The sequence below is a fragment of the Gorilla gorilla genome, chromosome 3 (genome assembly GCF_029281585.2).
Source record: "Gorilla gorilla gorilla isolate KB3781 chromosome 3, NHGRI_mGorGor1-v2.1_pri, whole genome shotgun sequence".
NCBI classification, from domain to species: domain Eukaryota; kingdom Metazoa; phylum Chordata; class Mammalia; order Primates; family Hominidae; genus Gorilla; species Gorilla gorilla.
Window position 1 is genome coordinate 11,383,835 of NC_073227.2, and position 22,763 is coordinate 11,406,597.

The 22,763-nt window shown below is 60.1% G+C and overlaps 1 protein-coding gene across 7 annotated transcripts in view; it reads left to right on the forward strand.

Moving 5' to 3' along the window:
* SH3BP2 (SH3 domain binding protein 2) overlaps positions 1–21,805 on the forward strand; it is a 40,496-nt gene extending 18,691 nt beyond the window's left edge. For 2 of the 7 annotated variants that reach the window (XM_019025178.4, XM_019025177.4), the window contains 12 exons: positions 8,661–8,800; positions 10,477–10,579; positions 12,154–12,271; positions 12,667–12,737; positions 14,566–14,654; positions 14,941–15,009; positions 16,828–17,482; positions 18,906–19,014; positions 19,247–19,302; positions 19,655–19,736; positions 20,506–20,565; positions 21,207–21,805. In XM_019025178.4, the coding sequence (XP_018880723.3) occupies positions 8,665–8,800; positions 10,477–10,579; positions 12,154–12,271; positions 12,667–12,737; positions 14,566–14,654; positions 14,941–15,009; positions 16,828–17,482; positions 18,906–19,014; positions 19,247–19,302; positions 19,655–19,736; positions 20,506–20,565; positions 21,207–21,344 (1,686 nt within the window). In that variant the 5' untranslated portion in view covers positions 8,661–8,664 and the 3' untranslated portion in view covers positions 21,345–21,805. The other 5 variants (XM_019025180.4, XM_031010230.3, XM_055384397.2 and 2 more) reach the window with 5 other exon arrangements.
* The last annotated feature ends 958 nt before the right edge of the window (positions 21,806–22,763 follow it).

A 22,763-nucleotide genomic window follows, 5' to 3' on the forward strand; every position in this document is an offset into this window, starting at 1 on the left:
AGGGATGCAGCTGACCTTGCGCTGGAGCCAGAGAGCCCTGGCCTCTGACCACAGGATGGGAGGGCAGGAGCAGTGGAAGGTAGGAGTTAAAACCCGGATGGTGGATGAGGGGCAGCCCTGGGCCCCAGGCAGCTTTCAGGACCTCACAGGGTAGAAGGCAGGAAGTGCCGGCTACTTGGTGCTGCCCAGGGAGCAGGGAACAGGAAGTCCCGGGTGGGGAGGAAGCACTGGCGGCCACAGGCCTCAGAAGCAGCAGGAGTGAGCTGTGGGCACAGCTGTGGGGCAGCCAGGCGCGTCAGGCCTCACATGTCTGAGAGATGTAGGCTGCCTGGGCTGGTGGCCCCTGAGCCGCATGGCCTCTGTGGGCCCCAGGACACCGGCCCCGAGCAGGTCACGAGGACGGAGGGCCATGTGTTGGGTCAGCACCATCAGGTCAGTGGGGCGGCCCCAGGACTGGGGCTCGGGAGGTGGCACTGGTCTAGCACCTGAAGAACCAGTAAGGGGGCCCCACGTGGGAGCCACAGCCTTCCTTGGGGCTGGCCGTGGGAGCCCACAGGAGGTGGCCCTGAGCCTGCAAAAGGCAACAGGCTCTGAGGAGAGTGGCCTCTGTCTGCCTTGAGAGGCCCCCGAGCTGGCAGGCACAGGGGGAGGCCAGAGAGGGAATGTGATACTTAGAACCCCCCCCACCCCCCCATCACACGTGGCCGACAGGGAGGCGGGGGCCAGCCTGCTGGGGTGGGGCCCAGGTCCGGGAACTTCTCATGATACAGCCTGCAGGGTGGCCTTGGTGTTTGGGTCCTAAGTACACACATGTTGTGTATGTGAGTGTGTGTTTCTGTTGTGGGGGGGTAGCGGAGAGAGCTGTACAAGGTCCCTGCTGCCCACCTGGGGAGTGCCATGCTCTGAAACCTGCAATGTGGAGGACCCGCAGGGACCTCAGGGACTGCCGGGCTGGGGCTGTGCTCGCAGAGCCCAGGCTGGGCCACCCTGCCCCTGGCCAGCAGTGCTTCTCTGGCATAGCTGGTTACTGGGCCTTTACGGGAGAATTTTGGTTTCGATTATGTTAACAGAGAAAGATTCTGGGAACAGGAAGGAAACAAAGGAAACCGAAAAGGAAGAGCAGACAGCTGTGGGGAGGCAGGGCAGCCAGGGCTCCAAGGTGGAAGCCGCCCCATCTGCACATCCCACGCCCGCCACCGGCCACCCACTGTGCGCCAAGCTGGGCCGTGGCTGTGCTGGGCCGGGGGTGGTGCGTGAGCCACCATTTACTGGCTGTGTGACTTTGGCCAAGTTTCTTCGTCAGTGACTTGGGGAGGACTCTGGTTTGAAGCTCAAGGTGTTGGATGATGGGGCGATCACTGAGAAGCACAGAGCTTGTCCCACAGGGAGTGCCCAGTGTGCTCGGCACAAGGCCTGATCCTCTCCCAGCCTCTGTACCCAAGTCTGTAAAATAGAAGTGAAGTATTGAGCTCAGGTGGACCCTGGGCGATTTAGTGAGCTGTGAGGTGCAGCTTGGCACTGGGCCCTGGCATGGCTGGGAGTGGTGGTAATGATTCTGTGCTCAGGCTTCAGGACGCTGAGACACTGAAGACCACACATGACAGGTCTCCTTGGTCGTTGCAGGCTGTGTGTGTGTGAATGAGTGCTTGCGTATGCATGAGTGAGCGTGATGAATGTGTATATCGGTATACATATGGGTGTGAGTGTGCACGTATGAGCAGACATGAGTGCATGAGTGTGTATGAGAACAGCAGGTGGGCATGCGGGAGAATGAGTGTGTATGTGTGAGTGTGGATGGTGCGAGTGTTAACTGTACATGCGTGAATGTGACAGCATGCGCATATATGAGCGTGTGAATAAAGTGCACAGGGTGACCTGGTATCTTCTCCCTTTGGGCTGGATCCCCAGCCCCAATTTGCCCTGTGGCTCCCACAAATGGGGCCAACCTGATCACCACAAACAGTAAGTCCTTGACCCTGTGGTCACACGAGGTGCTGGCTCCCTCACCACAGGCAGGATGATCCTGCAGGAGCCCAGCCTCCCAGAGCCCCCACCCTGCTCCTATGCAGGGGCTCACGCCTGTGTGCATGCGAGCCGTGCAGCTCATGTGCACGTCCTGTGTGAGTGCACCACCTGTGACATTAGCTGGGTGTGCAGAGACACAGCACACATGAGGGCCTGCACAGGCCATGACCACACACGCCACAGGGCTCATGGGGCCCCAGGGTGGTGGGAGCCACAGAGCCTGCATTAAATGGAACCCGATGGGGTGTCTCTGTGGGACTGAGCACTTTTCACCTGACTGCTCTGCCCCCCACCGCAGCAGCCTCAGGCCTTGGGGTCACCTGAACCAATTGCAACTTTGAGAGAAGGTAGGGAGATGAGCACAGAAACAGTGACCTGGAGAGTGTATCCCAGGTGCCCCGTCTTCCCTAATGTGCATGTGCACACACACACACACGCACACACGCACAAGTGTACAGGCTCAAATGCAAATCTCCACGTGTGCACACACGCAAAGATCACATACTTTCTTGAAGGGCTCATGGAGCCCAGCAGCCACCACCAGCTTTGGCCACCCAACGCTGGCCCATGTGTCTCCAGAGCCCTGCCCCAGAGAGCAGCTGCAGAGGTGTCAGGGGACTCTGAGAGTGGACTCCTCCATACCCACTTTACACTGGAGGAGGTGGGGGCTCAAGGGAAGAAGGGGCCCCAGGAAGGATGTGAACCAGATCTTCAGCACTCTCCCTCACAGCTCCTGCCCATGTTAACTCAGCCGACACCGCAGCAGCATGGTGACAGGTCCCCCCAGGGTGTCTGCCTCTACAGAGGAAGGGACTGAAGCACCCAGAGAGCTGGCAGGTAGGCCTGTGGAGTCTCCTGCAATGAATGAATGGAATTTAACCATCAGGTCCCTGGAAGAGGGGCTGGGCACTGAGAAGCACAGCCAGGGAGGCCTGGCCAGCTAGGAGTGTGGGTGCTCCTTGGGGATGCCCCCTGGTTTTCCTGAGCACAAGTGGGGCCAGATTCTGTGAGCTGGGCTGAACTTCCCCAACAGCAGCATGGTCACCACGGCCTCCATGGCCCGTCATCACCCTCAGCCTCCTGTGAGCTGGGCTGAACTTCCCCAAGAGCAGCATGGTCACCACGGCCTCCATGGCCCATCATCACCCTCAGCCTCAGCCGACCTTTCCCCTTTCTGCTCTCAGCCTGGCCTGGCACTGGGCTCCTGGCCAGGTATCACCCCCTGGCACAGGGCAGGGCCAGGTGGGGCAGAGGATAGTAAGGTGGCAGGGGTGGGTTTCCCCTTGAATGGCCCCTCCTCTGGAGAGGGGCTGTGGGTGTCAGCGTCTGTCCCTGAAGCGAGGAATTCCCAGGGGAGGTGAGGGTGCCACATGACCTGCCCTTGTCATGACCTGCCCCCCTGCCCAGGGTCAGCTGATGATCACCTAAGAGCCTTCATCCTGCCCACAGCGGGACAGCAGCCAGGCAGGAACAAGCCCCTCACAGGCCTGCCCCTATCTGGCCACTGAGCTGGACCCATGTAGGACTGTAACCTGTCCCTGCAACTCTTCCTGCTGAGCCTTGTCCAGGTGTGGAGCCAGGAGGAGGTGGTGGGTTCCATCTGTCCTCACAGTGGCTCCTCCTACTTTGACACACAGGCCAGGTCTTATAGCTTTTGGGTGGCGGGGGCACAGTGGGGTGTGTTGCCCCAGGGTAGGGGCTCTGTTTCAGCTTCCTGTGCCTTCCAGGCAACTTGCAGTCCCTGTCACCCACAGGGTGAACATTCCATCCTTCTTTTGGGGCTACCTGGGTGTCCCCCCTGGGCTGGGTCTGAGCTGGTGAGGATGGGAGACAATGACCAACTAGTGTGGTCAGTGTTAGGGGCAGAGAAGACTATGCTAGCCCCAAGGGAGGGACACAGGACTCCAGAGAGGTTATGGGAGACTGCCTGGAAAAGGGAACGCTTGAACTAACTCTTCCTTCCATTTTTGGATTGTTCCTAGTATATAGAAATAGAATTGATTTTTGTATGTTGCTTTTATATCCTGCCACCTTGCTGCTCATTTATTCTAATAATTTTTTTTTTTTTTTTGAGATGAAGTCTCGTTCTTGTTCCCCAGGCTGGAGTGCAATGGCGCAATCTCGGCTCATTGCTACCTCCACCTCCCAGGTTCAAGCGATTCTCCTGCCTCAGCCTCCCAAGTAGCTGGGATTACAGGTGTCTGCCACCTTGTATTTTTAGTAGAAATGGGGGGTTTCACCATGTTGGCCACGCTGGTCTCGAACTCCTGACCTCAGGTGATCTGCCCGCCTCAGCCTCCCAAAGTGCTGGGATTACAGGCGTGAGCCACTGTGCATGGCTATTCTAATAATTTTTAAGTGGATTCCTTGGAATTTTCTGTATGTAAAATAATCTAATCAGTGAATAATTGTTCTTTCTTTCCATTCTGGATACCTTTTATTTCTTTTTATTGCCTAATTACGCTGGTGAGAATCTCCAGTACTATGCTGAATAGAAGTAGAGCAGACATCCTTTCCTTGTTCCTGTTCTTGGGGGAAAAACTTTCAGTCTTTTACCACTAGGTATGTTAGCTGTGGGTTTTTCATAGAACCCTTTATCAGATTGAGGAACTTCCCTTCTATTCCTGGTTTGTTGACTGTTCTTATCATGGAGGAGTGTTGAATTTTGTCAAAACACTTTTTCTTCGTCTATCAAAATCATGTGGTTGTCCTTTATTCTATTGATATGGTGTATTACATTAATTGTTTTGAATATTAAACCATCCTTGTATTCCTGGGATAAATCCCACATGGTCTTGGTGTAGAATCCCTTTTATATGTTGCAGGATTCAGTTGGCCAGTATTTTGTTGAGGATGTTTATGTCTATACCCATAAGGGATATTGGTTTGTAGTTTTATTGTGATGTCTTTGTCTGGTTTTGGTATTGGGATAATGCTGCCCTCATAGAATGAGTTCCCTCCTCTTCTATTTTCTGGAAGTTTGTGAAGGATCCATGTTCTTTTGAGCCAACTCTTGATGGCTGGGTTAGTTCAGTTTCAACTTTAGGCTGTGGCAACAGCATGGGCTGAGGCCTGCAAGTGGGTGCTTGCTCGATTCAGGTAACTGGAGCCATAGGGTCTGGCTGGCGTAAGAGCACAGAAGGTACAGGGCAGGAGTGGCTGAATCAGGAAGGGCCAGGTTGGCATGAGGAGGCCCTAGAGGTTTAGCACTGAGCAGTGATGGGAATGGTGTGCGTGTTGATTCTGTGCTGGGTGGAGGGGGCTGGAGGCAGAGGAAGCCTGAGGAGAGGAAGTGGAGGGGGTTGCCAAGAGGCAATGGAGAGGGGCCTGGCAGGGCGGCTGGAAGGAGGTGGGATCCTTGAGGCAGGCCAGACAAGGGCACTGAGAACAGAGGCACAGAGATGGGACAGAGCCTCGAAGGCTGGGTGCAGTGGGAAGAAGTCCAGATAGCAGGCCTGAGGTGGGGCCTTGAAACCAGGGTGGGTGCCCAGGATGGACAGCTAGGTAGGGTCAGGCCCAGGCTGTTAGAGCCACACCTGTATCTGGCCCATCTTGGTGGCAGCCTGTTTGCAGGTGGAAGATGGAGGAGGCAGGATGCCGGGGAGGCCAGCAAGGGCCTCTGCCGGCCTTTGGCCACCCCAGGGGACTCTCCTGGGTGAGGCGCCTGCGTTTGGGCAAGCAGGTGGGAGGTGCCAAGGACCAGACCCCTGGCTCCTTGGAGAATCCGGGGCTGGAGGCCCATGGAGTCCCGCAGGAAAGTGGAGAAGGTGAGGGCGGGGCACGTGCCCGATCCCTTGCCCCGTTGCCGCCCTCCATGCAGGTGCCGTTTTGCAGAGGCCACTTTCCCGAGGGAGCTGGTTGCAAGGGCCCGGCGGGATGGGACCTGGGCGGGGCCTCAGAGCCGAGGCTCCCGCGCCCGCCGTGGATTTCCAACCAAGCTGTGTGGACTGGCAGGTGTTGGGGGAGTGGAGCGGGAGGCCTCGTTTGCATCGAAGGCTTCTTGATTCCAGGCTGCACCAACAGATGTGGGCCTCCTGTCCCAAGCGCCCACCAACCTCCTTGCAGCGTGGGGAAACTGAGGCCCGCAGAGGGCTCACGTGCCTCCCGCGCACGGTGACGCGGCAGGGGGCGGGGCCGGGAGGGGCGCGCCGGGATCCTCACCTGCCCGCCCAGTCCCCCGCCGAGAGGGGAGGAGCCGGCGGCTGCCAGGCCAGGGCCGGCGGGCGCGGCGGGCATGGCGGGCTCCGGGCCGCGGCCGCGGAGCTGGGGCCGGCTGGAGGCGGGCGCCCGGGACGAGGCGGCGGCGGCGGCCGGGGGGCGCGGCCCGGGGCCGTGCCGGTGCTCGCAGGGGAGGCGGGCGTGGACCGCCCCGGGGAAGCCGGCCATGCCCGCCGCGTGGACGCCGTGAGTACCGAGCCCCGGCCCCCGAGCCCCCGGACCCGGGCCGCAAGCTTCCGGGTCTGGACCCCGCACCCCGAGCCCCTGGACCAGGGCCGCGAGCCCCTGGCGCTGCTGGTCGCCCACGCGCTTCTTGGGGGAACAAAGGCGGGCGTGGACCGTCCCGGCGGGCGGATGGGGGACTCAGGCCGGCACGGGGCTTGTCGGTCTGCGGGCAGCTCCCCGCGGGCGGACTGGGCACGGGGCTCCCTCCTCCATCCCCACTGCGGGGCTCCCTCGGGCCGGGCGCGGTAGGGCGGGCGGCGGGGTGTGGCGGCGCCTTTGTTCCAAACCTTGGCCTGTAGTTGGGGGTCCTGCGGCTGGGACCCGCCCCTGACCCCTCCCTGCCCAGAGGGGCTGTCTTTGGGTGCAGAAGGAGCTGGTGGGGTCCAGCCGGGTGACCCAGGCCGAGGCCGGCAGAAGACAGCCTGATGCCTTGAAGACTTCCTCTTGCACTTTTGTTGGAGGGTGCTGGTTTGCTAAAAGCAGGGAGTATTTTTCTTTTTATTTATTTTGTTTTTAATTTTTTAATTTTAGCTCCAGCTCAGTTGCCCAGACTGGAGAGCAGTGGCCAATCATAGCTTACTGCCTCCTGGAACTCCTGGCTCAATCGATCCTCCTGGATTAGCCTCCTCCGGGTACTATAGGTGTGCACCACCAAGCTCAGCTAATTATTTTTTAGAGATAGTGGTCTCTATATGTTGCCCAGGCAGGCCTTGAACGCCTGAGCTCAAGTGATCCGCCTGCCTTGGCCTCCCAAAGTGCTGGGATTACAGGCGCGAGCCACTGCGTCCGGCTATTTTATTTATTTATAGAGACAGTGTCTCACTTTGTTGCCCAGGCTGGAGTGCAGTGGTACGATCATAGACCACTGCAGCCTCAAACTCCTGGGCTCAAGTGATCCTCCTGCCTCAGCCTCCTAGAGCAGCTGGGACTACAGATGCACCCCACCATGCCTGACTAATTAAAAAACTTTTTTTTTTTTAGAGATAGGGTCTTGCTATGTTGCCCTGGCTTAGTTTTCTTTATGTATGTTTTTTGGGGTTGGAGCTGTAGTGGAACCAGTCCCAGCCCCACTGGGCATCTGGGTCTGACCTTAGCTGCTCCACTAAGGGCTTAACAGGACACTGGCCACAGGCCTGCTCCCATCCAACTCCACTGGGGCCACAGGAGGGACCCTACCCAGGATGGAGTGAAGGCAGGCACAGACCAAACAGTGCAGGGTTGGGGGGTACTGTTCACTGGGACAAGAGATGAGGAAGATGCTGGATTTAAGTGGGCAATGAGGGTGCCTAGCAGAAGAGGAGACTGTTAACCTGGGTCTTGATGGATGAGTAGAAGTTCTCTGCATGGGAAGGGGTAGAGGTCATTTCAGGCAGAGGAGGAAGCATTAAACAGCATGGTGTATCTCAAGGAGAGCAGCTGGAGCATGAGTAAGGGGGGCTGGAGTAGGGGGCAGGGCATGATGTTGGGTCCCGTGGGCCTGGGTTAGCCGCAAGGCAGTCACTGGTCCTCCACTGACTGTGTGGTCCTCGCTTGGGCTCAGAGGGAAGGGGAGTGATATCCTGGGCTGGTGGGGTGCATAGCAGCCAACCCACCAAATGGTGGTCACGACCACTGCTGACAACAGTGTGCTGTGTGCTGGGCTGGGTGTCCACTCTGTCCTCCAGCATCTGAGGCTTGGGATCTCCCAGAAAGTCACACCAGGATGGGAGCCCAGGTCGTTTGACCTGGGAACTGGGGGCTCTTGGCTGCTCACTTGCCTTCTTCCTGTCTAGGCCCCTTATAGGTTCACCTGGCACAGGGACTTGAAGTAGTTATGGCCTGAGGTCTGACTTACCTAGGCTGGCGGTTTTCTGAGTTCATTCATCTCTACCCAGCCCCCATGGGGCCTTGCGCTCAGTGGCTGTGTGCAGAATGAACCAGTGGAGAGAAAGGGCTGCACGTAGCGCTCAGGATCCTGGGGTTGGGTGTGTGGCTGAGTGGACCAGGGGCTGACTGAGTGGAGCAGGTGGCTCTGTCTCTCCCTGGAGTCCCACCTGGAAGCCCAAGGCCCTCAGAAAAGGGGTTTCCTTGCCTGTCATGGCCCTACCCTCCAAGCTGTGTCCTGGATCTTGGCAGTGTCCCCCTGAGCGCCCTGGCTCAGCCATCTCCTGCCTGACCGTAGCTGAGCCACGTGCCTTTGTCCTTTATTGCAGCTTCATGGCGGCTGAAGAGATGCATTGGCCTGTCCCTATGAAGGCCATTGGTGCCCAGAACCTGCTAACCATGCCTGGGGGCGTGGCCAAGGCTGGCTACCTGCACAAGAAGGGCGGTACCCAGCTGCAGCTGCTGAAATGTGAGTCCCTGGGGTGGTAGGGTGCACAGTAGGAGGGCGTGGGGGCAGGGCCAGCCAAGTAAGTGAGCATCCTCTCCAAGCCTCTGCTTCCTCACATGGTGTGCCCTCTGGATTTTCCCATTCCCTCTCTGGTGGCTGGCACCCCTGGAGAAGCAAAGGTTGACCTCCCTAGCCCCAGGACTGTAGCAGGGTCCAGGGTGGTGCACAGTGCTGGCCAGCTGGCAAGGGGAGCTGCAGCCTGCAGCCAGGACCTGGGGACCACAGGTGGCCAGGTAGGTCTGGCCTCTGGTGCTGCCCTCACTGAATCCGTGAGTGTTCAGCGAGTTAGTTGGTCACTTGGCCCACAGTGAACCTATGTGTCAAGTCCTGGCTGGGTGCTGGACCTCTGGAGCTGCACAAGACCCAGGCTCTGGCCCCCAGGACAGCTGCTGGGAGGAAGAAGCAGCCCTCAGGCTTGAGAGATACCCAAATGCTGAGATACTGAAGGCCAAGAGCATCAGGGCCTGAGCAGCAGGTGCTCCATGCCTTTGCAGTAGCAGTGCCCTCTGCCAGGGACTCCCTGGTCCTGGGCTGCCTGGTTGAGATGTCCAGGCTGGACTGATTGGTTCCTGTGCGGGCACTGGTTGAGCTGTTCTCCTCTTTGCATAGACAGCCTCCTTGGAGGAGCTGTAACTGGCTTGTCCCCCAGCCTGGGACAGGGCTGGGGCAGTGAAGCTAGGGTGGTTTCAGTGTAACTTTCCACCTAGGGTGGCCCCACACCAGTGGCTCTCCCTGGCAAACTCTCCGGGCTCCTGAGTCTCCCTCTTTTATTTTATTTTTTCGAGACAGGGTCTTGCTCTGTTGCCCAGGCTGGAGTATAGTGGCATGATCATGGCTCACTGCAGCCTCAACCTCCCAGGCTCAGGTGATCCCCTCAGCTGGGCCTACAGGCATGCCACTATGCCCTGTTAATTTTTTTAAAGTTTCTCGTAGAGATGGAATTTCATTATGTTGCCCAGGCTGGCCTGGAGCTCCTGAGCTCAAGCGATCCACCCGCCTTGGTCTCCCAAAGTGCTGGGATTACAGGTGTGAGCCACCGCATCCAGCCTATTTTTTATTTATTTATTTATTTATTTTTATTTATTTTTTTGAGATGGAGTCTTGCTCTGTTGCCCAGGCTGGAGTGCAGTGACTTGATCTCAGCTCACTGTAACCTCCACCTCCTGGGTTCCAGCAATTCTCCTGCGTCAGCCTCCTGAGTAGCTGGGATCGCAGGCGTGCGCCACTGCACCCGGCCTTAGTCCCCCCTCTTTTAGCTCTGGGGTAGTGGGAGCCTCCAACAGCCCTGCAGCACCCAGCAAGTCAGCTGTGGCCTCCCTGGGCCTCTGGTCCTGGCTCTGCTTTGCCTCATGCTGGCTCCACACAGCCCCCCAAATCTACCCCTTCTTTGTGGGCAGCCAGGCCTGCCCTCGGGTGCACTCTGGGGCTAGCCAGTGTGCCTACAATTTTTTCCGTATTTGGCCCCAGAGTGGGCTCCTGGGGAGGGGGCAGCATGCCAGCCTTGCTCCCTGCTCTTCCATTTGGTAAGGCTTGGAGGCAGGAGGCCTGGCCCCAAGTTGCCCTGGGGAGGGTCCTCACGGTGGGTCTTGGCACCTGCCCCTCCAGGCCCACCTTCCTGCCCTTGCCATCTCCCACAGGGCCCCTGCGCTTTGTCATCATCCACAAACGCTGCGTCTACTACTTCAAGAGTAGCACTTCCGCCTCCCCGCAGGGCGCCTTCTCCCTGAGTGGCTATAACCGGTAAGTGCTCGACCTGCCTGCTGACCTCGGGCCCCCACAGCCAGCGGGTCCCTCCCAGCAGAGCCCCAGCTGGGCCTGCCCCTTATTCCCGCCCAAGGAAAGTGCTTTCCCAAAGCAGCCTTCATGCCCATCCCCTGTCCTCCCCGCCCAGCCTCCACAGTGCCTCGCCCTCTCCGTGTGTCCTGCCCTCAGGCCCAGGACCTCGGGGGTGCCAGGGTCTTCCTGTGGCTTTGTGCACAAGTCCGAGAGGCCTGGACAGCCTGCTCTCCAGAGTCTCCACTCGGCCACCACCCAGTGACTTCTGCATCTCTCCTCCCTCCCCACCTTGCCCCTTCACCCACCATGACCTCTTTCCAGGCAGCCCAGACCCCAGCCAGCCCAGGCCCTGTCCCAAACAGAGGCTGGGCCCTAGGATTCCCTGCTCCAGGGTCCTCCCAGGCCAGGATCAGTTTCCAGCTTCACGCATGTCCTGGGCTGGGCTCTCTCCAGTGATGGGCCATGAGCTGCCCTGGAGGGCCTTCTGCACTAACAGGGAGGTGGGCGGTGGCCAGGTGGCATGTGGGTGGGAGAGTGCACTGGCACAGCCCATGGCCTGGGGTCCACACAAAGGGTTAATGCTGGCACCCAGCTCTGGTTCTGGTTGCTATTGCATCGGAGCCCTGCACCCCACAGCATTTATCTATGCCTCTTACCACCCCTTAAGGGCCCAGCCCCTCCTGCCTATGAGGAACCAAGGGTCACATGGTGTCAGTAGTAGAACTGGGACCTTCGGAGAGACTCTAGGCCCCGGCCTGCACCCTGGCCACAGGCCTGGTAAGGCAGCCTTGCCAGAGCACCCAGCCCGGTGCCAGGCCCCCAGGCTGGCACAGAGCTCTGGGGTCCCCTGGGGAAGGTCATTCCCTTTCCGCAGACAGACACAGCGCCTTCCGGCCTCCAGCATGTGCCACCCATGCCATGAACCCTGGGCCCAATGGCAGATACAATCATGCCCCAGGGAATTGTCTAGCCCGTCAGGGAATGCTGGGCCTGAGGAGTTTTGGCCAGGCTCTTATGGGCCGTATAAGTGCACCTGCCCCGGTGCCTGGCTGGCAGGGCTCCCCACATGATAAACTCAGCGCAAACCCCACATCCTGGCTGTGTGAGTGGGCCACAGAGCAGGCACGAGTCATTCCCTGAAGTGCACTCAGGGCTGCTGCTGGGCCTCAGGGGCACGGAGCCCTGTGGGGTCCCCCAGGGAGGCCAAGCAGGCTTGGGCAAATGGGGCCAGAGGTGGGAGGGTGGCGTCCATGTAAAGTGGCATTGGCAGGCATCGAGGCAGGTTTGTCCTTGTCTCCTGTGCACTGCTGCTCCCACGAAGCCCACCCAGCACCACTCTTCCACGCCCCTCCATGCCCCCTTACGCCTGCCTGGGCATGAAGCTCACTACCGGGAGCATCAGCAGCCAGGGCCCACCCAGATCTGCCCTTCCGTTGGGGCGTGGTGCTGGTGCCAAGACATGTTCACAGGGGGGTGCTGTGGGAAGGCCATCCCTACAGCTGTGAACCAGGCCGTGCCCCCTGGCGCTGTGCCCCCAGGGTGATGCGGGCGGCCGAGGAGACCACGTCCAACAACGTTTTCCCCTTCAAGATCATCCACGTCAGCAAGAAGCACCGCACGTGGTTCTTCTCGGCCTCCTCTGAGGACGAGCGCAAGGTGACTGGGGGTCCGAGGACAAGTGCGAGGTGACTGGGGGTGTGGGCCTGCAGGCACCAGGCTGGACCTACCTTGGGGGCTCGCTGGTCCTAGGGCACTGGCCTCTCAGCCCCGGGCAAAGAGAAGGTGTGGCCGGGACATAGGCAGCTGGGTGGGTGCCGCCCCAGCTCCATCCCCATGCCCAGAGCCTGGTGCCAGCGCCCACACAAGGAACATGCTGTCCTGGGAGGTGCCCCTGTGGGCTGAGGGGAGCCACACAGCCATGTTGTATCCAGCCGGGTCGCCTCCCCTGACCTTGGGAGTCACAGCAGAGCAGGCAGGGCAGTGAAGGTGGAGGGGTGCGGTGGGGCCCACCCTGGTGGCACCGTGCCCATCACAGCCCCGCTGACCTGCAGAGCTGGATGGCCTTGCTGCGCAGGGAGATTGGCCACTTCCACGAAAAGAAAGACCTGCCCTTGGACACCAGGTGAGCCCGGGCCCAGGGCATACCGGGCAGTGAGGGTCCCTGGGGCGCCTGGGCCTGACCCGGGTGTCTGCCTCCCAGCCCCGGGCTTGGCATAGAATTCCGTCCTTAAAGGTTTCCTGGAGGTGCCAGCCAGGCTGAGTGTATGGGTGTGCATGCATCTCTCTGCTCCTGTCTACCTCCAGCCCCATCTGTCACATCTGTTTCTGTGTTGCTGCCGTGGGTAGTTCCTGTTAGGGGATCATGTGTGTTTATACGCCCGCCACCAGGGAGGCCTGGCATGGCAGCAGCTGGGCACTTTGGGTTCCCAGCCCCCTACGCCCACCCTGGCTCACTCAGAGTGAGACCAGAATGATTCTCCCGGCGGGGTGCTGCTGGTCAGTCTGAGCCTTGGCAGCCTCCCCCGTGAGCTGGCCCGACATGCAGCAGATACTCTCTGGATTGGGACTCCCTGGCCCGAGACGATGTGGAGGGAACAAACCTTCCTGTCCTTTCACAGGTGGGGACAGGAGGCCCAGGGAGGGCTGAGCGCAGCCAAGGCTGCCCTGCAGGTCCCTACCTGACCCCGGGCTCCTGTCTCCTGGTCCAAGCTGTTCAGCCTCGGGCCCAGCCCAGAGTCGCCCAAGCCCTCTTGAGGCAGGAGCAGGTGGAGACGTGGGCACAGTCAGGGCGGCCATCCTTGTGGGCCAGGAGGGGCACCTAGTGGAGGCACCACAGCCTCCAGTTCTTCTGTCTGTCCTTGTAACTGTGTGTGCATGTCCGCGTGTTGCTCCGTGTGTGTGCATGTCTGTATGTTGCTCTGTGTGTGTGCATGTCCGCGTGTTGCTCTGTGTGTGTGTGCATGTTCGCGTGTTGCTCTGTGTGTGTGTGCATGTCCACGTGTTGCTCTGTGTTTGTGTGTGCATGTCCGCGTGTTGCTCTGTGTGTGTGTGTGCATGTCCACGTGTTGCTCTGTGTGTGTGCATGTCCGCGTGTTGCTCTGTGTGTGTGCATGTCCGCGTGTTGCTTGTGTTTGTGTGTGCGTGTCCGCGTGTTGCTCTGTGTGTGCATGTCCACGTGTTGCTCTGTGTGTGTGCATGTCCGCGTGTTGCTCTGTGTGTGTGCATGTCCGCGTGTTGCTTGTGTTTGTGTGTGCATGTCTGCGTGTTGCTCTGTGTGTGTGTGCATGTCCACGTGTTGCTCTGTGTGTGTGCATGTCCGTGTGTTGCTCTGTGTGTGTGCGTGTCCGCGTGTTGCTCTGTGTGTGTGCATGTCCGCGTGTTGCTTGTGTTTGTGTGTGCATGTCTGCGTGTTGCTCTGTGTGTGTGTGCATGTCCACGTGTTGCTCTGTGTGTGTGCATGTCCGTGTGTTGCTGTGTGTGTGCATGTCCGCGTGTTGCTTGTGTTTGTGTGTGCGTGTCCGCGTGTTGCTCCATGTCTGTGTGTGAACATCTGTGCTTGTCCTGTATCTGTGTTTATCTGTGTACTTCCATGTCTGTGTGACAGAGTCCTTGTGTCTGTGTGTCTACATGTCTGCGCGTGTCCCTGTGTCTTTGTGTATATATATCCATGCCTGTGTGCCTGTGTTCCTGCGTGTGCATCTGTGTGCACGTGTGCATCTGTGTGTTTGTCAGAGTATCTGTGTGTGCGTGTGTGTCTGTCAGCGTATCCATGTGTGCATGTGTGTGTCTGTCAGCTTAACCATGTGTGCATGTGTTTGTCAGTGTATCCGTGTGTGCATCTGTGTATCTGTCCATGTATCTGCGTGTGCCTGTGTGTACCTTTGTGTGAGCATCAAGAGACCTCCCAGGCCTGGTGCTCACCGTCCGCCCCAACGCACCCTGCATTGCAGCGACTCCAGCTCGGACACAGACAGCTTCTACGGCGCGGTCGAGCGGCCTGTGGATATCAGCCTTTCCCCGTGCCCCACGGACAATGAAGGTGAGGTCTTTCTCCGCGTCCACTGCCCGTTCGCCTCTCCCCACCTGGCCTCCTCTTGGCCGCTGTGGAGGAGAGGGAGGTGTGTTCGGCTGCGCTCCTTGCTCTGGCCCTTTGGCAGTGCGCAGTAGCATCCCTGGGCTCTGGCCTTCAGCAGCAGGGTCTGGACTCATAGTCCTCCCAGCGGGTGCTTGCCCCTTGCCTCCTGGACTCAGCCCCATGCATGGAGCATTGTTCGGAGACTGGGCCTGGGCCGGTTTGGCTCTCACCACCCACCCCTCCCATGCAGACTATGAGCACGACGACGAGGATGACTCCTACCTGGAGCCCGACTCCCCGGAGCCCGGAAGGCTTGAGGGTAGGTGGGGCGGGTGGGCCCGGAGAGCTCTGGGTGTGTAGGAAGCAGGGGCCGGGACCGGGAGCACAGCCCCTCTGAGGCTGGGGATGCTGGCCCAGGTACCGCTCTGGGTGGCTTCTGCTTCCCTGCTGTGTCCCAAGTATTATGAGGATTGGAGCAGAAGAGGTGTAGCTGCTGCCACCTCTGCTCATTTCCTCCTCCCACCTCCCAGGAGGAGGGACAGGCACATGGCGATAAGTGGCAGGTGGAGCCGGGGTGGCCCTGGGGGCTAAGCATGGGGAAGGAAGGACGTTGAGGAGCGCGCAGGCTCAGGGCAGGTCCATGTCCCCATGGCTGCCAGCTTGTGTGGACACTGCTGCAGGCCAGGTCGTTGTCCCACCCCACCCCATCCCATCCCAGTGTCCACCTACCTCCTGCAGCACACGGCCTAGTCAAAGAGACAGGCTGATACAGGTGGTCACACGTGGATGACGGAAGCACGAGCTGGGTGGGGAGGACGTGTCTCTGTCCTCCTCTGTCCCCTCCCTCCCTTCTTCCCTCCCTATTGTCTCTCCAGCCCCCTCATCTTGTCAATTTCCTCATGTCTGGGGCTGATCCTTGATCCTTCCATTTTCCCTGCGTCCGCCCTGCCTCCTTGTTTTCCAGCCTCCTGTCCTCACTGACTTGGCCTCTGCCGACCCCAGCCCCTGACCCCGTATCCTCTCTGCCTCCCATCCCCTCCCACCTTCAGGCTCCCGGGTCCAGCCCCTCTTCTCCTGCTGCTCCCTCCCTCCTTCCCTCTGGGGTCCCAGTGCTAACAGTCCTTCAGCCCACCAGGGTCTGCGGGCCGCTTGCCTCAGTTTCCTTCCATGCAGAGCTCTCGTCTCACAGTGTTCACCATGCCTGTCCCTTCGCCCACACACTACTGCCTTCCGTCTTAGCCTGGCTGGCCAAGCCTTGGTGAGCTCAGACTCCGTCTGCCCAGCCCTGAGCTGCAGCCCAGTGAGGCTAGAGATGGGCCTGGGGAGCCACCAGTGCTCCTGCATGCTACTGCTCCACTCACCCTCCCTCTGTACCCCCTTCATCCTCTTCCCAAAACATTTCTCGTCCAGGACACCTGTGGCCTCCCCATTCCCAGTTCCAGCGCTCAGTCCTGAGCCACACCAGCCTGGCGCCTGCCCTGTTCCTTGCCAGCCTGTCCTCCAGGCGCCCCGTGCTCCCAGGGTCCTCTTTCTCCTCAGCTCCTGTGCTGGCCCCATGAGGGATGCCCAGGACTCAGACCTCACTCCTCTCCCGAATTCCCTGGGTGACAGCCTGGGTCATCTGCAGGCTGCTGGCTCCGAGTCATGTCTAGCCTGGACTTCTGAACTCTGCACACATTCCATGACCCTGCATCCCCTGGCATCTCCCAGCTTTCTGGATGTGTTCTGAGCAAACATGGGCCTTCACCTTCCTCCCAGCTGCTCCCCTCCCCTGTCCTTGGGAATTCCTTCCTCCCTCTCGCTCCGGCCGAGCCCTGAGATCCTTCTTGACTTCTCTTCCTTTCTCTTCCTTCCACCTCTGGGAACCTGATGGGCTCCTCAGGTGTCCTCTAGGCTTCAGGAAGCATCGACAGGCTGCCATAGGGAGGATGAATGGGGAGGGCTGGGGGTGGTGGGTGGTCTGGGACCCTGGGGAAGGCAGGATGGGAGTGCTGGGTGCTGGGCTGCTGGGTGGGCAGGCTGTGGGGTGGGCCTACCATGGGTTGCACTCCTGGTTGGCCTGGCTGACCACTGCCAGCAGAGGATAGTGTTGGCCCAGTCTCTGTCAGGGTCCAACCCGGGTCTCTTTGCTCTGCAGATGCCCTGATGCACCCACCGGCTTACCCACCACCCCCAGTGCCCACGCCCAGGAAGCCAGCCTTCTCCGACATGCCCCGGGCCCACTCCTTTACCTCCAAGGGCCCCGGTCCCCTACTGCCACCACCTCCCCCTAAGCACGGCCTCCCAGATGTTGGCCTGGCTGCTGAGGACTCCAAGAGGGACCCACTGTGCCCGAGGCGGGCTGAGCCTTGCCCCAGGGTACCTGCTACCCCCCGAAGGATGAGCGATCCCCCTCTGAGCACCATGCCCACCGCACCCGGCCTCCGGAAACCCCCTTGCTTCCGGGAGAGTGCCAGCCCCAGCCCGGAGCCCTGGACCCCTGGCCACGGGGCCTGCTCCACTTCCAGTGCTGCCATCATGGCCACTGCCACCTCCAGAAACTGTGACAAACTCAAGTCCTTCCACCTGTCCCCCCGAGGACCACCCACATCTGAGCCCCCACCTGTGCCAGCCAACAAGCCCAAGTTCCTGAAGACAGCTGAAGAGGACCCCCCAAGGGAGGCAGCCATGCCTGGACTCTTTGTGCCCCCCGTGGCTCCCCGGCCTCCTGCGCTGAAGCTGCCAGTGCCTGAGGCCATGGCGCGGCCCGCAGTCCTGCCCAGGCCAGAGAAGCCGCAGCTCCCGCACCTCCAGTGAGTTTGTGTGGCGGCTGCAAGCCCTGCCTCCAGCTACAGGGACCCTGGCCTGGCCTCTGACGGGCACTCTGCCCACCTTGCTCCCCTGGCACTCTTAGCCCACGACGGGGTACCAGGTGCAAGGGTAGGAAGGTTCCCTGTTGCCTCCAGTCCGCCTTGGTGGAACGTGGAGCATGTCCATGACTCAGCCCTGAAGCTTGCTGGAAATGCTTTGGTTTTTTTTCTTTTTGAGACAGGGTCTCACGCTGGCAACCAAGCTGGAGTGCAGTGGTGCGATCTCAGCTCACTGCAACCTCCACCTCCGGGGTTCAAGTGATTCTCCTGCCTCAGCCTCCCAAGTAGCTGGGACTACAGGCACCTGCCAACACGCCTGGCTAATTTTTGTATTTTTAGTAGAGACAGGGGTTTCACTGTGTTGGCCAGGTTGGTCTTGAACTCCTGGTCTCAAGTGATCCGCCTGCCTCGGCCTCTCAAAGTGTAGAGATTACGGGCGTGAGCCACCGCGTCCTGCTGAAATGCTTTCCGCTTTATTTCTGGGAAGTGCCAGGAGACCAGTTTGTCCCCCACTCCCACAGAGTTAGGCCAGTGGCTGTGGTCAAAGGCATCTGGGACCCCAGGTGGGCTTCCTGCCTTGCCTGGCAGGCAAAGGGTCCAGGAACTGGAGGGGCAGGTTTCGCATGGGTGTGCTGGCTGGCACGCGCACCCCCGAATGCCCTTGCCCATGGTGCCCTTCTCCCAGGGCTCTGCGAACACCTCTGAGATGCTTGCTGCCTGTGTGGAAGTGCCTCTGAGCAGCCCTTGTCACACTCGTGGTTCTAGTTCACCAAGGGCTGCAGAGGTGCAGATGTTCGGAAGTCACGTTTTTCCATGACTGTGGGGATAGCGGTTCCAGGGCTCAGCCTCACCCACAGGCTGGCCTCCCATGCTGGTGTGGCCCGTTAATCCTCCCTAGAGCCTTTGAGGCTTTGCTGAGCAGGACCGGCTAGCCACACGGGGAGGCGTGCAGGGACGCCATGGTCGTCCTTTGGGGTCACACTGCATTGTTCATCCAGTTCACGTCCACTCCCCTGTGGCTCTGAGTGGGCTGTGATTTGGCCGTGACCAGACCTCCCCTCCCCACGAGCATCCAGAGCACTTGTTGACGGTGTGATGACACTGAGCTCGGGGACCCTGGACTCCCTTGCCAGCATCCATGGCAGCCCTGACCCCTGACTCCGGTGTCGGGCGATTCCTGCTGTCCCAGGACAGTCAGCACGAGCCCTACCTGGATCTCTGTTGTCCTGAGCTTTTTATGGTCACAGGGGCCATAGCAGGCAGCTTGCCGTCCTCACACAGAGGGCGGAGTGGGGAGGGGAGCAGAGGGTGGCCATCCCGCGTCTGACAGTGAAATGGTCCTGCCTTCCTCTCCCTGCCCCTCCAGGCGATCACCCCCTGATGGGCAGAGTTTCAGGAGCTTCTCCTTTGAAAAGCCCCGGCAACCCTCACAGGCTGACACTGGCGGGGACGACTCGGACGAGGACTATGAGAAGGCAAGGCTGAGCAGCAAGCCTGGGTCCCAGTGGCCAGGTGGTGGGAAAGCCATAGGCCAAGGCGGCCCCTCATGGACCGTCCTGAGCAAGGACCCCCTGAGAACCCGGGAGCCTAGGGGGACACAGCACCATGTAAAGCCCCGGATCCCGGCACCGGGTGGCCACCGTCCGGGGAGTGGTGGTGCGGGTGGATCACTCCGACGTTGGCACTGACACCGTCAGCCTCTTGCAGGTGCCACTGCCCAACTCGGTCTTCGTCAACACCACGGAGTCCTGCGAAGTGGAAAGGTCAGCACAAAGCCCTGTGTGTGCTGGGTCCTCCGCCACGCCCGGCTTCCTGCTTCTGTGTCCCTCTCCCTAGCTTCCGTGTTGGGGAGTTGCTGGCACAAGTTCATGGCCCTGCGTGCAGCAGAAACCAGAGGAGTGGACCTCCCTGCTCTGTCCCATGCCCAGCTGGCACCCTGGCTGGCCAGGGCTCTGCTGGGCTGCTTCTGTCAGCCTCACGGCAGCCCGACATGCTCAGCGCCTGAGACCTACAACAGCGAGAGGACAGAAAGCCAGGCTTGGGAGCGGGGCGGGAAGGTCCGTGTGAAAGCTGCCCGAGGAGGACTCACCCGCTAATATGACTGTCTTATTTTAGGTTGTTCAAGGCTACAAGCCCCCGGGGAGAGCCCCAGGATGGACTCTACTGCATCCGGAACTCCTCTACCAAGTCGGGGAAGGTAGGCGCCAGGGGAAGATGCCCCAGGGCCTCTCTGGCTCTCCACACGCCCAGGCTGTGGGTGGGCCCAGGACTCCACAGTTCCTAAACCACTCCCCCTTGTGGACTCTGAATTCTCTGCCCAGCAGCACCCCCCAATCTATTCCCTAATAGATCTCCATCTGCAAACTGGGGGCCATGATGGCCACCTCCCAGTGGGGGCCAGGACTCGGGTGGGGTAGGGCTCATGCTCTGGGGTGGGGGAGGCCACATGGGGCAGGGGAACGCCAGGTCTGCACATGGGGCAGGGGAACGCCAGGTCTGCACATGGGGCAGCGGAACGCCAGGTCTGCACATGGGGCAGCGGAACGCCAGGTCTGCACATGGGGCAGGGGAACGCCAGGTCTGCACATGGGGCAGCGGAACGCCAGCTCTGCACACGGGGCAGCGGAACGCCAGGTCTGCCCGTGTCCCTCCGAGCGTGAAAGGGGAACGTCAGGTCTGCCCGTGTCCCTCCAAGCGTGAAGTTGTGACCTCACTGAGCCATGCTCTCCCGGGTGTGTCGGAGTGGCTATTGGTGGTTATGAGCTGTTGCTCATCAGAGGCTCTCTGAGGGCTGCCAGTGTCGTCCCTGCTGTCCTTGTGCAGGTGGTCTGGAGTCCCTCCCCACCCCCCGAGGGCCACAGGACCCAGCCTTGATGGTTCTGCCCCCCTATCCCCAGCCCATGGTCTCCCGAGGCTGGTCCCGCTGTTTCTCAGGGAGCCGTCAGCCTCCCGCTTCCGTCCTGTAGGTCCTGGTTGTGTGGGACGAAACCTCTAACAAAGTGAGGAACTATCGCATTTTTGAGAAGGTGAGAGGGCTCTGAGTGGGACGGGGACCCTGGCCGCATGGCCTGGCAAGGGGCAGGGCAGAATCTCCCTGATGAGGCATAGGCAGTGGGTAGACTGAGACTGGCACCTCCAGGATACCGCCCTCCCCTTCCCCTCCACCAACGCTCACCCCCCACCCCTCCTGTTCAGCCTCCCTCCTCTCCTGGCTTTGTCCTCCACTGACCCTAGTGGGGATGGGCGGTCAGCCATAGACCCTGGGTTGCTTGTCTTATCTTTTTCTTTTTGCGGGGACAGGGGTCTCACTGTCTTTCTCAGGCTGGTTTCAAATTCTGGGGCTCAAGCAATCCTCCCACCTTGGCCTCCCACAGTGCTGGGATTACAGGCGTGGGCCACCGTGCCTGGCCTAGGTTCATTTCCTGACCTTGTCTGAAGTGCTATGGGTGCAGGCTCCTGGACATGGAGGACGGAGGGGAAGTGAGGTGGGAACATGGAGAGCACAGGCCTGATGCGGAGGCCACCTTGGGGGCACCACCGACAGCCAGGGGCCAGCCTGGCGATGCCGCTGTTGCTGCTGCTGCCTTGTTTTACAGACGGGGAGACTGAGGCCTAGAGCCGCAGAGTGGCCTGGCCCTGCTGACGCTCCCCCTCTCTTCCCCCACAGGACTCTAAGTTCTACCTGGAGGGCGAGGTCCTGTTTGTGAGTGTGGGCAGCATGGTGGAGCACTACCACACCCACGTGCTGCCCAGCCACCAGAGCCTGCTGCTGCGGCACCCCTACGGCTACACTGGGCCTAGGTGATGCCAGTCCATGTGGCTGCCAGGCCAAGGCAGTCACAGGGGCCCTGACCTCAGGCCACACAGACGGACACGGGCCCACATGGGAGGGTGAGCAGGAGCAAGGCCGTGCTTGCTTAGGGCCTCTGTGATGGACATCTCATAGGACCCAGCCAGTCTCATCCAGCAGGCTGGGTTCTAGGGCTGAACCAGGCTCCAGGCTCCAGAGGACGAAGGGACTCTGTTGCCCCACACTAACTTGCTGTGTCCCAATCCCAGAAACCCAGGACCAAGCTGTGCCTGGGCTCCAAGGACAGGAACACTGGTCCCCCCCATCACACTCACCCCTAAGTGGGCTGGGAGCCAGGCAGGGCCAGGGCAGCTGGGTGGGGGCCGGGGCTGGCCCTGGGACCCCCAGGAACGCTAAGACACAGGCTCCAGTAGGGGCTGTTGCCTCCAATAAAGCAGCAGTGAGCTTTGCCTTGGTGGCTGGGGCTTGATTGGGAAGGAGGGGATTACCAGCTTACTGGGTGCGCATGCTGATGTTTAAGTGGTGACCGCAGCAGTACCCGGGAACCCCAACAGTTGGTTGTCTTGTCTTCCAGGGTGCAGGTCACTGAGTGACTTCCCCAGGGTGCACAGCGAGTAACAGATCAGGACCCAAACTTGGGCAGTCTGGGCTGGGAGCCCACACCCCACTCACCAGTTCTGCTGCCAGGTCAGGCCAGGGCAGTGCTGCTGCAGAGCTAGAAGGCCCTGCAGCTACAGCTGCTTCATTCCCTGCATTAGTGCCTGGTTACTGGGTACCTCCTGAGTGGCTGTCCCCGTTCCAGAACTTGCATACACTGAGCGGGCTACAGAGCTAGAAGGCCCTGCAGCTACAGCTGCTTCATTCCCTGCATTAGCGAGCAGTTATTGGGTACCTCCTGCATGCCTGGTCCCATTCCAGACAGGGGCCTCTGGCCTGGCTGAGTTCACAGCCCAGTCTGGGGACAGCTGGGTATGAGGTGCTTACGGCACGGTGTCCAGGGCAGCTGGGTGTGCAGGGACTGGGGGCTCCAGGAAGATTTTTTGGAGGAAGTAACAGCTATGATGGGATGGGAACAGTGAACCCTAAGCAGGCCAAGGGTGCGTAGGGACGGTGGTACCCAGATGCCCAAGTCTTCCAGGCAATACCTGGCTCAGGCCCAGCCTCAATCCATCCCCTTACTTTCTGCCATGGAGTTCCAGCAGGTCACTCTCCCTGGCACACCTTCCAGGCTGGATTTTTAATGAAACAGACTCGGGGAGGTAGGGGCTGGCAGGGACCCTAGAATCCTTGTGATTTTTCTTAGCACTTTATGTCAGGGAAACCTAAACTGAGGTCAGCACTTGGGCCCACTGACAGTGACTGACTGGGGGAGAAGGTCCTGCAGCCCCCTTCCCCTGGGTGTGTTCTGGGGAC